Below are 15,375 nucleotides of genomic sequence, written 5' to 3' on the forward strand. Positions count from 1 at the left end.
CTATAATCAGAAAGAAACAGTTAACATTATAAAACAGGTTGGAAAAAAGGACACACACTAAACACAGATTTGGAATCATTCTCTGACATTTCTTTACTAAATTTTTTTTAAATGCCATCATTATTAGATGCATCTATATTCTGTGATAGATTAAAATTTTCAAAATAAAAACTGGAACAGATGAATTTTCAAACAGAGAAAAAAAATTGACACTAAGTTTAACAAGTTACTTTCTCTCCACCATTGCTTTGTATACTATGAAAAATGAGCAAGGAGTAATTCCTTGTTTCTTCTGAAGACTCTGCTATTCTGTCCTATTTTACTAAGTTTTAAATTTTAGGTTAAACAGCTTCATTGTAAATATTTAATAAAATGGGTATTATATGCACCTTCAACCAAGTTCAGCAAAAGCTGATGGAATTCACTCAATATGAAGTCTAAAACTATTTTTCATCTCAGAGGCAAATTCTCTCTTTTGAAGACCATGTCTATTCCAAAGAAATAATATGTGTAAAGAATCTTAGTCACTTGGAAGGGACGGGGGCGGGTGGGGGTGGAAAACATGTAGAACATCCCCGGGAGGCAATGTAGCAAGCAAGTTTGGGTAGCATTACTCAAGCACTGACACTGTGTGGGAATTATTTTCTGAAGTGGCCAGTGATTTCAGAAGAACCAGAGGGAATCCCTGGCCCACTGTAGCAGAGTGGAGGTTTTGATCACAGTGAGGCTGTACTGTCACTTGTACCAAATCGAAGTTGGTTTCCTCAGTCCCCCTTGCTCAAGGCAGCCAGTATAGGATTGGCTTCTATTGCTTCTTCCTCAGAATTTAACTCTTCCTCTTCATTCTCCAGGGTCCAGGCCTGAACCACCCTGCACGTATCTTCAACTACTTCTTCTTCAATGGAAGGCAGAAAGCATCCTTGAAAATCATTGATAATATCACTTCTTAGGAAGTCTGCAGATGCTCAGGTTCATGGCCTTCCTGGCCTTTAGCACTCTGCACTGTATACAAGGGAGAAGCAGGAGATCTCTGTTCATGCAGCCTTTCACACCCTGACTTCCTACGTGACCAGGCCTTCCTCTCTCATCACACAGTTTCTTGGAAGGCTGGTTGATAATAATCTTGGTTTCAGCCAAGGACAGAAAATTACTGAAGACCAGAGGGCAAGTCTTCACTCCAGCAATGGGCATGTAATACAAGGTGGTCAAAGTCCTTGTCTAAGATTTTTTTTATTGAGGAATAGAGAAGAAACCTTATCTTTTGGGTTAAAAAGCTAAAAGGGTGTAATTTGGGGCCATGGGCAAACATTTTTATGGTTAAGTGGAGAAAAACTTTCTAAAGTGAAAAAAGGTGAGTGAGGAAGGGTCTTGAAGGATTCACTTGTGTCACTCCTGGAACTAATGTGGGAAGAGAGTTTGCTTTTGCTTGTAATAGTTGGCTTTGGGTCACTGACATTTACAACAATATGAATCCTGACTAGATGACAAGTGAGAAGCAGAAAAGTGACCTGGGATGTTCAGATTTGGGCAATGACTTGTTTTTCTTACAATCTGTAATAGGTCTTCATTTCAAACATCTCATTGCCTATTATGTGTCAAGTGCTGGAAGCATAAACATGACATGACACAGTCCCTGCCTTCAAGGAGTTAACAGTCCAGAGGGATTCTCTTGGGTGTTTCTGAAATTACTGGCCACTTCAGAGAATAATTCCCAAATAGCTAGGAGGCTACTTCTAAGTAACCAAGGAATTCTCTGCGTGGCTCTGAAATGTCTGTCACCTGTACCTCGTGAGGACTAATTTCTATTTCTCTCAGGCCTCTCTAGGACCCACTGAGTTCAGTGGTCTACACTTGCTTTACTCATACTAATGATGACAGTATATCTCCCCCATTCTCCAAACCACAGCAGCCTGAACTGTGAACATTTCTAAATGGAAATGGCACGGTCACTGGCAAGGTCTGGGATTCAGCTGTCTCCCAACAGCCCTCACAGGTCCCTGCATTATCTTGGCTTGATCCTGGATCTGGTCCCATAATCAGGCCTCTGAGCAGATCCTATCTGTCTCCTGGAGGAGAATCGCATGAGCCAAACTCGAGAAACAGCTGACTTCCTAATTCATACTGGGACAGATAGATGTCACATAAAGAGAATATTTAAATTTCACAAAGAGCCACATTACAAGGTTTCTGAATAGCATGGAATGAAGTTGAGTGTCATCATCAAAATTCATCAATCAACAAATATTTACTGAGGAACTACTATGAGAAAAGTTTAAGCTGAGGGACTAAAAACACAGCAATGAATGAGCTGCTTTTCATGAAGCTTACCTACCATAAGGAGTGTAGGCAAACAGGTATTAAGCAAGCATTGACTTGATTTTAAAACATGCTTTTTCAATATACTGTTTCTGAATTAAGGATCAAGGGGTTTATTTAATATGGTTATGTCTCTCCCCTCTGAAAAGCTGTTACTATTATTAAATCAATGGCACTGATAATCGCTGGCAGCTTAAAAGAAATATGGGGTTACACAATTAAATATTTAATCATGATCCTGTTAAGTGTTAAAAGGAAATATAAGGAGAGAATCTGATGAGGGAGAGAACTTACACTGGAGGGGCTCCACTAGGCCCCCAAAGTCTCACCTTCACACAACAGTCAGACTGACCCTTTCAAAGGGCAAAGGCAGACCACGCATCTCCTCCTCTGCTCAGACCTGCGATGGCTCCACATCTCCCCGTGTAACAGCCAATTACATCAACCAAGGAGGCCGCCACGCAGCTGGGCTCTTCCTTCTCTGATTCCACTGTCTTTTTCTCCCACACCCATCCCTCTTCACTCCTCTCCTGATCCTACACACCTTGCTCTAATTTTTTTCCTACAGCATTTATATATTCTTACATACCATAAAAGTTATATTTTCTTTGTCTGATATTCTCTCCTCCACCATACCAGTCCCCAGAAGGGTAAAGTTGTTTGGTCTATTTTGTTTAATGATTGTACCTAATTGCTAAGGCACATAATTATGAGTTCAAAATGTATTGAAGAGAAGTGAAGGGAAAAAATGCATCAGTGAAAGATTGAGTAATTGGAAGACCTTGCCACTGGGACTGGAATAACAGTCAAAATCAATTGGCTTAACCTTGCTCTCTACTAGATAGTAGAGAGTAACTTCTGCAGCTTTTCTCCTTTTTCTAAATTTCCACATCACACCAACCCCACCCCAAGTCTTTCTTTAGCTATAGCAACGCTTTCACTCAGGTTATGGTCCAATCTCAAGCCCAAGATGCTATCAATTCATCTTTCAGGTGACTTTGCACTGCTCTGTTCTCATCACTCTGTGGGGTTTCACAGCTGAGCTTTCAGAGGAAGGGTTATTCCTTATGTTTGTGAGAAAGGCCTCTTCCACACTGGGCCAAGTCCTCACAAATACATCTGCTCAAAGCATGATGTATACTTCATAGCATTTATCAGTCTACGACTATATGTTTGTGATTATGATACTGCTGTCTCTCTCCTTAAATTAACTATAAGCTCCTTAAGAGCAAGGTCCATGTCTGTTTCGTTCATAAAACCTAAAGCACTTGGCACACAGTACTCAGTAAGTGTTTGTTGAATGAATAATTGGATGGATGAATATGACATTCCTGGCTTGGATCTACATACCGCTTGGAGATAATTAGGTAGCTGAGATAGCATTCTGTGGGGGCAGGGGGGATGGGGAGTGGTTTGTATTTCTTATTCATGAGGGAGGAATAGAAGACAATGTTGGGAGTCCTTTGGAAAGGCCAGATTTTAGCTACCTAAAATGCTATGCCCTCTCAAGATAAGCAGCTCAAAAACCAAACCATCATTAACACCTCCACCTAGCGCTCCCCCCAACCACCTATTCCCTTATTCTGGTCAAGGGTACCAATCATTCTTGTAGCCACTCAGACACAAAGGCTTCTGTGTAACTTCTGACCTCTCTTTCTCTGACAACCTCCCAGCTCAGCAAGACTCCCAAGGCCTGTCAACTCCTCTTCAGTATCTTTGATCAATGGCCTCCTTCCTTTCCATTCCCACTGCTACCAAGTTGGTTCCAGCAACTAACTTCCAGGTTACAGCGACAGACCCAGGATGGGACTCCTCGATTCCAGGTTTGCCCCTTTCTAACCCAAGCTGCCTATATTAAAATCTCCCTTAAAACCTTCACTTTAAGCTATTAATGCTATACCAAAAAACACCTGCAGTGGGCTTGCCCAGAAATAAAAATCTCAGCCTTTTATTCAAAGACCAGACACAACAACAAACAGTACTCCTAACAGCATTCCTCGTCTGACTTCCCATTATCCTAGCATTTTCTAATCACCAGCAGGGCAGTTATCACTACTCATCACACATATTATACATGTCCCCACCCCCATGAATTTATGTTATCAGTCATCTATCTCAACCCATCTGAATTCCATCCATGCCCTTAAGGCTTAGCTCAACTCCTGCCTCTTCCTTCAAGCCTTTCCACGTCAGCCCGGCCTAAGTAAGCTCCTTCCTCCTCTGACTTCTTAAGACACCGTCTGACGGACAACCAGCATCAATTTTTTTTTTTTTTTTTTTTTTTGCGGTACGTGGGTCTCTCACTGTTGTGGCCTCTCCCGTTGCGGAGCACAGGCTCCAGACGCGCAGGCTCAGCGGCCATGGCTCACGGGCCCAGCCGCTCTGCGGCATGTGGGATCTTCCCGGAAAGGGGCACGAACCCGCGTCCCCTGCATCGGCAGGCGGACTCTCAACCACTGCGCCACCAGGGAAGCCCCAGCATCATTTTTTATATTAACTCCAATTTACGCATACACATCTATACAAGTAAATTTTCACCATTAACCCCAACTTCTACATTATCTGTTACAGAAAAACGAAAAGGTCCCAGGAGAGAGTATTGGCCCACAAGTGCTGAGAAACCCCTTGTCTTTGTAGAACAGACAGAGGTGCCTAGACAGGGATGTTTACATCCTACCGGTCTTCAAGGCCTCCAACTCTTTGACTCTTCCAACCAATTCTTTCTCTACTCCCCATTTCTTCCCCCTTCCTAAACTACACCAGCTTTGAGAATAAGAAGAAAACAAAGAAAGAGGTCTATCAACATTAGGGGAAAATCATTTGAGAAATCCAGAAAGGGCTCTCCAAATGCAATCACTTGAGTTGTCGGGACTCCTCTGTTCTACCCCGATTAACTCCTCGGGAGGGTGGAGGCCAGCATCATCAGTACAGACACCATTTACTCAGAGGCTCATTGGATGCTGGCATTAAGCTATAGGCAGGCACTACAAGAAGACACTGAGCGGGCCTGGTGCCGAGCAACCTTCCTGGGGCTAAAAAGGACAATGAGATTCCAGATAAAATTCACTGAGGGTGGAAATCCTGTCACCCCACCCTTGAAACTTAAACACATTTCATCCTGAAACACTGTTCTTTATGGTAAACTTTCCTAATCTGCCACAAAACATTCTGCTTTTCTTTTATGAAGACACCATTTTAAAATTACATGTTTGTTCCATGTTTTGTTTTAACGTTTCTTTTTCCTACTAGATTGTAGGCTCCAGGAAGGCCGGGTCTCAGTTGTATCACCAAACATCTAGAACAGTGTCTAGCACTCTTCAGTGGATGCAAAGGAAGGACCACTAAAATAATACTAGTCAACAGGTTTTTAGGGGGTGAAACAAGCTTCTATTTGTAGGTTGGCCCACTAACCTAACCATTATACTTGTTTCTCTGAAATGATATTTCTGTCCCCAAGCAACCTACTTATGGAGAGACACATACTATAGGATCTGTTTATACTGCCCTGTATTTTTAGGTCTAGAAGGGTTTCAGTCCAGAGACGTTAATTTGAATGCTAGTGACTCACAGTGAAACTATATGACCTACAACAGGCCCTTAACCTCGTTAAGCTTCAGTTTCATCCTGAAAAAGGGGTGGTGGCGGGGAGAAAAAGAAAACTAGGGGCTACTGTGAGGATTAAATTCACTGAATGCTGTTTTGAAGTGCCTCACACTAACCAAGTTCATGGGGCCCACACCATCTCCCTTTTTTAATACACTGCATGCTTTTCTCTATACTACAAACTCCTTGAAGGTTGAAGTCATAGTTCAATTGTTATGCTGTACCTATCGAATCAGCATGAAGTGCTTTACACATGTAAGGATTACTTATTCTGGGACTTCCCTGGTGGCCCAGTGGTTAAGACTCCACGCTCCCAATGCAGGGGGCCTGGGTTCGATCCCTGGTCGGGGAACTAGATCACACACGCATGCCACAACTAAGAGTTTGCATGCCACAACTAAGGAGCCCGCCTGCTGACCCAGCACAACAAAATAAATAAATAAAATTTAAAATTTTTTTAAAAAAGGATTACTTATTCCAAAAACTCTGTTATGAATGCAAAAAAGATGTACAACATCCAGGAATTGTTCTGAAACATTGTGTTGCTATGTCTAATTATAATATTATAGTACTATTATACCAAACAATTTAAAATATCAAATATATTGCAATATATTCTCACATTCTCGTGGCAGCTATGTTCCGTCTTCACTCATAGTTTGAATTGTGATAATCTGTGAAGAAACAGATTTTCCTCTCACTTGCAACCTTAAATGGCTATTTCATACTAGAATTCCCATCATTGCAGATTAGTTTGAAATTCTAAGCACACATTAGACCCAACTATAGCAGATACTGAAATGAAACTTCATTAGTCAAAAATCAAACACTGCTCTATCTGCATATCTAAGAAAAAGTTCAATTTTCAGAACTTAAAATTTTAAATCAAGAAAAAAGCAATATGGGGGCTTCCCTGGTGGCTCAGTGGTTGAGAATCCGCCTGCCTATGCAGGGGACACGGGTTCGTGCCCCGGTCCGGGAAGATCCCACATGCTGCGTAGCGGCTGGGCCCGTGAGCCATGGCCACTGAGCCTGCACGTCCGGAGCCTGTGCTCCGCAATGGGAGAGGCCACAACAGTGAGAGGCCCGTGTACCGCAAAAAAAAAAAAAAAAAAAAAGAAAGAAAAAAGCAATATGAAAATATAACCTCACAAAATTTACATACTACTTTATTACCCTGCAAAGACATTTTTTGATCCCCAAACCTGCCACATAAGACAATGACCTCTAAATAATTAGAAAAAAGTTTCTCACTATTAGGAGAGCATTGTTTTAAGATTTACTTAGCCCTTTAAATTAACCATCTTAAAGCTTTGAAGCACAAAGTAATAGTCAATGACACATCCATTTTAAGCTACCATGACCTGTCATTACAGAGTCATTAAGTAATATATCAAGGAGGAAGCAGAAAGTTTTATAACCTTCAAATATATAAGATTATCTTCTGTACTTTACGAGCTAAGTTATTTGAATATTTAAAGCTACACTTTATAAATTACAAAAATCACTGGCAATTTTCAGCATTCTTCCTAAAGATAAAAAGCATGAATTAAGTGTTAAAAAGCAATATGGAAACAATAATCAAATTCAAACTCTGTGTATATGTATTTACACACACACACAAGTAATAAAATAATTTAGAGGCTGGTTAGCTTAAAGCAAGCTTTTCTCATAAAAAATTAAAGCTAAATATTTATCTTTACAATACAGAATTTTCAAATTTTAATATTTTCTGGCCAAAAGGATTTAAAGTAAAATACCTTCTCTATATTATATATTCTGTTTCCGAACTGTAGACTTTTATGAAAGAGCCAATTTCAAAAACTGTATAAAGTAAACTGATTATCCAGCTCAAATCTATACAACTCAACTCTGATCAGCTCCTCTGTTGACATTAGTTAGCACTGTTAACTGCGTGCACACAGCTCTCCCTGGAAGATAAGTACACAAAACACAAAATGCAGCAACAGAAAGACAGCAAGCACAACACAGCTCTGGCTCTGCTTAGACTTATCTATGGTTATCTGCACAAAGCTTAAAGAGGGAGATCAAACAGTTAACCGGGATAGGAAAGCTAAGTAACTTTCCACATTTCCCACATTATCTCTTCTTGGCACTGTGAGTTCATTATTTTGTAGAATACTGTAAATTCCCAGAATAGTATAAAATTCAAAGAAATTTGAAAGTGGGCTGGAATTGAGAAGTTATCTTTTCCAGCCAGCCTAATTTAAAGACAGGAAGACTGAGCTCCAACGTGTTAGAGGGTCAAGGCCTGCCTTCCAACTCTTCCCCACAAGAGTGTTCTTCTCCTTAATGCCCACAGGGATGCAGTCGTTGATACCAAAATACTATGCAAAGATAAATTCTTCTTCTGCCATTTTGAACAAACACCAACATTTGTTCAGGAGAGAAATAATTTGAGAGTTAAATGTACTTCACTTGGGAACTAAAGTAGAAACAACTCAAGTTCTTTCAGTCTCTTTCAGTTCTTGCTCTGGGAGCCTCCCAGGAACGCAGGATTAGGAATAACAAGATGGTCAATGTGTCTTTTATTGGCCTTTCATCTTCCCTCTTCCCCTGTGAATAAAATCCACCCTGCTCACTATATCACCTGTTTTTCTTATAATTTGAGCAGTAACCTCCTTCCTTCATCTAAAGAAGAACCAACAATGAGAAATATATCCACCAACAGTCATCACTTTCCTACTGAAGACTCCTATCCTTTCTCCTACTCTGAACATTCTAAATATAGTTCATGTTCCTGCTGTTTCTCATCTTGCTGTCTTTGCAGACCATAAATTCCAAAGGCATGTTTCTGTTGTTTTATTATGTGGTGTGACAATGGAAAGAGTAATTCTTCTGACTACATCCACGATTAAAATGAGATTCAGACGTGGTAACATATGTGAAAGCACTCTGTAAATTGTGAAGTTTAAGATAAAAGTAGTGCCCCTATTATATTAGAATGATCAGGCATCCCTAATTGCTTATAACAACACAAGTAAGTAAAAAATTTCTAGGAAATTACAGCCCACATTAGAGATTTAACTAATCTTAAAAGAAATTAGTCTTCTGATATAACCCAGAAAGGAAAGGTAGTAGCACCCAACATTCAGCAAATCATGTATTTGTCAATGGTTATTTTACTTGAAGTTTAATGAGTGTATATTTCTAAAATATGCTCAATTTTAGAACAAATTACCTTCATAATATAAATTCTTTATTGCTACTTTTGGACACAATGATTGGCTGTCTATCAATACCACATGATTAAAACCCACTAGTTTAAAAATGTATCCTGAGTTAAAGTAAAATTATTACCACTTTCTTAATATTGTCCTCATTTGCCTGAGAAACTTACTTAGGCATGACACTCAAGAAACTCTAATCAAAACGGCTAGTAAAACAAAAGAAAACTCAGTCTTTCTAACAGCCTACTTCTAAATTAAAACATACATATTTGGCCCACACAGAATAATAACATTTTGTACTGTCAAACATTCATGTAAGAACATACACATTCACCGACATTTAAATAATATTGAGAATTGTAATGTTACTCCTATTCTGTAGATCAGCTAGGCTTAAGGTACAGTAGTTAAAATTATACTGGATAAAAATAAATGAACTCCACCAAAAAAACTGTCTTTCTTCAGAAATATCAATACTTTGTCCAGAAAAAAAAAGAAGCATCCCTTTTCATGGCAATACAAACTCACTTTAATTCAGGATAAAAATAACCACTAGAAAAAATACCTGGTGACTCTGCACTTCACTCATGCCTTTATTTTTTAGGCCATCTAACAATGCACAGCACAATCTCCAAACAAAAGATGTAAATTAAACAGATCCAGAGAAGGACCACATCATGAAACTACACTCCATTCCTGTATCTTGGTTCTGCTTTCTCTATTTCTACATCCAAAAAAGCAAGCATAGCTAATACTATACATATCCCTTAACATTTTATGTAAATATCATTCTAAAAAATGTTAAAACCATATAGGTAATTATAATTTAGTGAAGTACGGCATCATCTTTAAAATGGCACTCAGCAAAATACCTTACTGGGCCCAATGTAACAGAGGTGCCTTTAGCTAGGTACCTGTTATTATTATTAAACCACTGACATCTCAACCAAATCTTGTATTTAAGCATTCTCTTTCAAGCCTCAGTTCCTTAAAATTAAACAAAAAATTTTAAAACAACAAAAACAAGCTCTTAAGTAAACAGTTTCTAATTTAAAATGAAGATAAAACCACCTTTATTTTCCCTTGAGGGATAAAAAATTTTCCTATATAATATTGCCCTCAAACATTGTATTTGTCTCCAAGTACTATCAAGTTAACTCTGAACAGAAAATTATTTCAATATTCTATAGAATTAATTTAACTTTAGGACTGGTCATTTGTCCCTTGTAAGTGCTACTGAAAGCCTTTTATTCAAATACAATTACCAGTAAAATATTTCGATATGTATTTTTAAAACTTAGATATATTTAAATAAACTGAGGCAAATTACAAACAATGTTCCAACAGATGTTTGTGAAATACTCCTTGTTTATTTACTTTTATTTTCAGTCCTGTTATTGTCCATCAAACGGTAATCTAGCTTTACATCACTTTTGCTACTTATAGTTCTGGTCAAAATACACATGAACAGAATTCACTTAAAAAGAAAAAAAAAAAGGTAACATACTAAAGACAAAATACTGTAATGCGCTATCACTCAAAAATATATACAGAGGCACCAAAAATGTAACCGTGGCCATAAATGATCTAACTCCCAAATCAATGAAGGTCCAGGCAAACAACATAAGAAAACTAAGAGTGTCATCTTTTACCTCAAAATTCCAACACTCATAAAGCATAAAGTCAATATAATACAATAAACCTTAAGAAATCATGATCATACCTAGACATACAACCAAAGGTTAATCACAACATTTGAATTACCAAGGAAAAAAATCATAATTAAAAAAACTCACTTTATATAGTATCTTGCACCTTCAAAAGTATATGCTTCTTCCCAGCCAGTAGGCAAATCTAAAAAAACATACATTTCACCATCAGTATTACATCGATAGAACAGCATAGTAAGTTTCAAACCATTTTAATTATTCCTTTTCATGATCAGCTATTTTCATTTATTAAGTAGGTTTGTAACCCCCCCCAAAAGCATTAGACTGGTAATAAAACTCAGATATAATATCATTTTTGGGAAAATGGCAATTCAAATGTAAAGCCACCAGAAAAGTATCAACAATATTAGAGGTTATCTGACATAATTATACACTTTGATCAGAGTGGAGAGGAACTACGCCCTGGCAGCCAAAAAAGCAAAGGGATGCCTTGTAATCCTAGGTAAGTACCCTTGAACGGTAGGCCAAAAACTCCCCCAAAACCAAAGAAAAAGACTATACGTAAAAGGTAACACCCACTTCTTCCTAGGTATGTTGTGTCTATGTAAGACCATATCTTTCAGCTACATAAGTGAATCCATCCAGGAAGTGTCATTGATGAGAAAGAACTTCCTAAGTACTTAATTAGGGGGAAAGAAATCTGAAATCACATGCTTATACGTACATGTGTGTTTCTACAGACTTGACTTCAAGAGATGTGAAGTTTCAAGTAATAAACCTGGCAATAATGCAGGTGAACGATGGCACCATTCTGTGCTACATATTACTTACAAACCACCAGTGTCTTGGATTTAACCATAATACCGCTCTGAAATAAAAAACCGATGATGTGTGTACAAAGTCAAAGTAAACCAAACCAGAGAAAAATCAAGATCATCTCTCAAAAATAAAATTAACCTGAAATCATATAATAAAATTTTCTGAGGTGTGAATGTTATCAAATCCTTGGGGGTAAATAGGATAAAGATTTATATTTCACACAGCCAAAATAGTCACGGAATAATTCCACGAGACGATTAGGCTAAATAAAAATCATATTATCTCTTGTGACACAAACCTGTTACTATCCATAAGGCAAAGAGGCCATCAAAGTTGACTTACGTATGCAAAACACTGAAATGTACATTCAAGTCAAAGACGACAGGGAGTTAAGAAATATGACGCCGCGTTAGTCAGAAATGCCTTAAAAATGTAACCTCATCATGCTTGCTATACCAGCTTTCCCCTTCCTCCTCCACCTTTTTGCAAATTTAGAGATATTAGTCACTTCGCTGAACTCCAGAATTTAATAGAGAAGGCAGGCTTGTTCAATATCCTGGCAACTTTAAGAGAATCTCAGAGTTGGAGAAGTATCCCGGAGGGCAAGCTCTACAGACTTCTGAAGCCGGCCTCACCTTCCACCCAAACTGTTCTCAAGCCTTTCCAATCACCCGAAACAGAGGCAGGCCAGGAAGAGAACACATGTTACGTTTCAAAGACAAACAAGTTTCAAGAATGTACACAAAGAATGACAAAAGAAAGCCAGACCAGCACTGAAGCTCCAATCAGCTCTCCTCCAGCTCAACTCACAAGCAGCATTCAAACAAGCTACCCAAGGCACCAGGAAGATATGCTTCGCCGGCGACCCTCTCCTATCAGGGCACCAGTGCCCTCCCGCAGGACACCTCCCAGCACGCCCACCGCCTCCTGGCAGTGTGTGCGACCTCGGTGCCGCCGCCGGGGACTTCGAATCTGGCTGGCCAGCAACTGCAGCTGCAAATGCCTGCCCCGGCTGCTCCTCCGGGGGCACGAGGGAAAGCGTGCAGATTTCCCAAGCCGCTCTGTCGCGGAGAGGATCGAAGCACCCCCAAACTCGTCTCCTCCTCCAACAGCCACCTACCCACAAGTCCCACCTCGGAGGAGGAAGCCGCACAGGAGGAGGGAGGCAGCTCCCGGGGAGGAGGGGGAGGATGTGGACACATTCTCCCCGCGGACGAGAGGCAGGGTTTCGGGCTGCAGGAGGGGAGTGGGAAAGGATTTCCTAAAGGTTGAAAGAGGGGTGAGGTGGGGGGCCCGGGGGGCGCTCGGAGGACTCAGGAGTGGCCGCGGGAGGAAAAACTCAGGATCCCAGGTTTCCCGGGGGAGGGGAGTGGGCCACCCAGGGGCGTGGGGGAAGAGCAGGTTGGGATGGGGCAGAGGGCGCCGTGGGCTAGTGGCGATCAAAGACGGAGGAGAGGGGCGTCCGGAGACTCGAGGGAAGTCCCCCGGCCCCTCTACCTGCGGCCGCCCCCGCCCGCCGGCCTCCGCCCCACCTCGTCGCCTCCCGGGGACGGCGGCTCGGGGCAGGTTGCCGGCAGGAGGTGGGCGGCCAGGGCTCTGCAGCCTCCTCCCGGCGAAAGCCAACTCCGCTCGGGCCCGGCCGGGCTCGGCGTTACCTGTGCTCTGCCGCCGGTGCCCAGTGACCACGGCCTCGCCGGTGACGGGGTGCAGCCAGGTGGTGCTCTTCGCCTCCTCGCTGCAGGGGTGAGAGAAGGGGCCGAGACGGGGCTTGAGTGGGGGCGCGGGAGGAGCCGAGGGGGCCGGAGAGGCACCGACCCAGCTCGCTCCCCTCTGTCGCCAGCCTCCCGCCCCCTCCGGGCCCCCGCGCCGTCCCCAGCTCTTTACTTGATGAAGAAGACTCGGCCGCCCCGGGTGATCCCGTAAGTCCAGGAGCGGGGCAGGGAGCAGATCCACTCCAGGTTCAGATCCGCCGCCATGTCTGATCCCCAGCCGCCGCCGCCGCCGCCTTCTCCTGCTGCCGCCGCGGCTGCCGAGGGAGGAGGGAGCGAGCGAGCGAACCAGCTGAGGGAGCGCGGAGCGAGCGCGGCCGGAGCGCGCCTCCCCGGCCCGGCGCGCCCCCGCGCGCGCCCTACCCCCTCGGGCGGCGCCCGCCCCGCCGCCCGGGCTGGGTAGGGCCCGCGCCGCCGCCCCTCCGCATCTTCCGCGGCCGCCGGCCGGCCGCCCAGCCGCGCGCTCGTGGGGGATGGGTGAGCGGCGCCGCGCCCCGCGGCCAGACCCCTCCCACCCGCGCCCCCCCCCGCCCCCCCCGCCCGAGCGGAGGGTCGGAGAATCAATAAAAAAAAAAAAAAAAAAAAGCGTCCTGCCCCCCGGGCTTTGCCTGAAGGCTTCCCAGCCCCCAGGGAGATTCAAAGGGAGCTAATCCGCGCTCCTCTGATTGCTCTCTCTTTAAAACAACAGAAACACAGCATCTGAGATTTGTTTTAAAAGAGCTATTGGGTATCCAAGAGATTTTTCAAACAAACAAACAAAAATATATATAAATATATATAGGTGGCTTTAGAATGGAAAGCTGTTTTTGTTGAAGCACACGGAAGGTTTTTCCTGTTTGTGTTTTGTGTGCGAGATATCATAGGTTTGACGGGTTGCGGTAGACTCATGAAATAGGGGTGGATTCAGACTTGACAAAACAAGTTTGCCTCTTCCTAGACCCCTTGAATCATATAATGTTTTATAAAATACAAACTTGTCTTTTTCTTACTTTTTTTAAAGATTCACTTATTTATCAATCTGAATTTCTACTTTCTTCTATCTCCTATAAATTACAATAATAGCTAACTTTCTTGAGTCCTTGTAACCCTGTACGTTTTTAAGTCCGTACAATAGCCCTATAGATGCTATTATACAGATGGGAAAAATGAAGTTTAAAGAAACTTGCCCAAGGTCATAGTACTAAGTGGCAAACCATGGATTCAAACTGGCTTTAATATTTTGAAAGTCTATTTGTATAATCACATTGCTATACTTATTTTAAAAGTGTCCCCCGGCTTTGGTTTTTTTGAACGAGTAAAGGGCAGATTTCAATGCAACTAAAATCTACCTTAACACCGGCTAAGTGCACTGGCCTCCTTCTAATTGTCTCTGATGCTCAGCCACACTTGGAATTGCTTCTGTGTCTTTGCAGCAAGATGACTCATGCCAACAGGATACACAGCTCAATAATAATAGTACTACTTGGTTTTCTCATAGCACCTTCTTCTGACCACTTTTTGGGGCCCCTAAAGAATTATCTTATCTTCCCAATCACTAAAGAGGCAAATAATCTTTTTCAAAGAGTCATGTACCACTATGTTCATTACAGCTCTATTTACAATAGCCAGGACATGGAAGCAACCTAAGTGTCCACAGACAGATAAATGGATAAAGAAGATGTGGCACATATATACAATGGAATATTACTCAGCCATAAAAAGAAATGAAATTGAGTTATTTGTAGTGAGGTGGATGGACCTAGAGTCTGTCATACAGAGTGAAGTAAGTCAGAAAGAGAAAATCAAATACCATATGCTAACACATATATATGGAATCTAAAAAAAAAAAAAAGGTTCTGAAGAACCTAGGGGCAGACAGGAATAAAGACACAGACGTAGAGAATGGACTTGAGGACATGGGGAGGGGGATGGGTAAACTGGGACGAAGTGAGAGAGTGACATGGACATATATACGTTACCAAACATAAAACAGCTAGTGGGAAGCAGCCACATAGCACAGGGAAATCA

The 15,375-nt window shown here is 41.9% G+C and overlaps 1 protein-coding gene across 22 annotated transcripts in view; it reads right to left on the reverse strand.

The window, feature by feature from the left end:
* The window catches only part of PLEKHA5 (pleckstrin homology domain containing A5), a 243,522-nt gene extending 229,804 nt beyond the window's left edge, over positions 1-13,718 (reverse strand). For 3 of the 22 annotated variants that reach the window (XR_003437787.1, XM_027129469.1, XM_027129470.1), the window contains exons 1-3: positions 13,484-13,690; positions 13,255-13,334; positions 10,907-10,964 (exon numbers count right to left, since the gene is read on the reverse strand). Coding sequence is in view for 18 of the 22 variants with exons in the window: in XM_027129469.1 (XP_026985270.1) it covers positions 10,907-10,964; positions 13,255-13,334; positions 13,484-13,575 (230 nt within the window). In the remaining 4 variants the exon portion in view is untranslated. Of the gene's footprint in view, positions 1-6; positions 1,003-6,315; positions 6,594-10,906; positions 10,965-13,254; positions 13,335-13,483 lie in introns of those variants that run through there. The other 19 variants (XR_003437789.1, XM_027129475.1, XM_027129476.1 and 16 more) reach the window with 15 other exon arrangements.
* Positions 13,719-15,375: the final 1,657 nt, after the last annotated feature.

Source organism: Aethalodelphis obliquidens, unplaced genomic scaffold (assembly GCF_003676395.1).
Source record: "Aethalodelphis obliquidens isolate GAN/ISIS:26980383/991018 unplaced genomic scaffold, ASM367639v1 scaffold36, whole genome shotgun sequence".
NCBI lineage: Eukaryota > Metazoa > Chordata > Mammalia > Artiodactyla > Delphinidae > Aethalodelphis > Aethalodelphis obliquidens.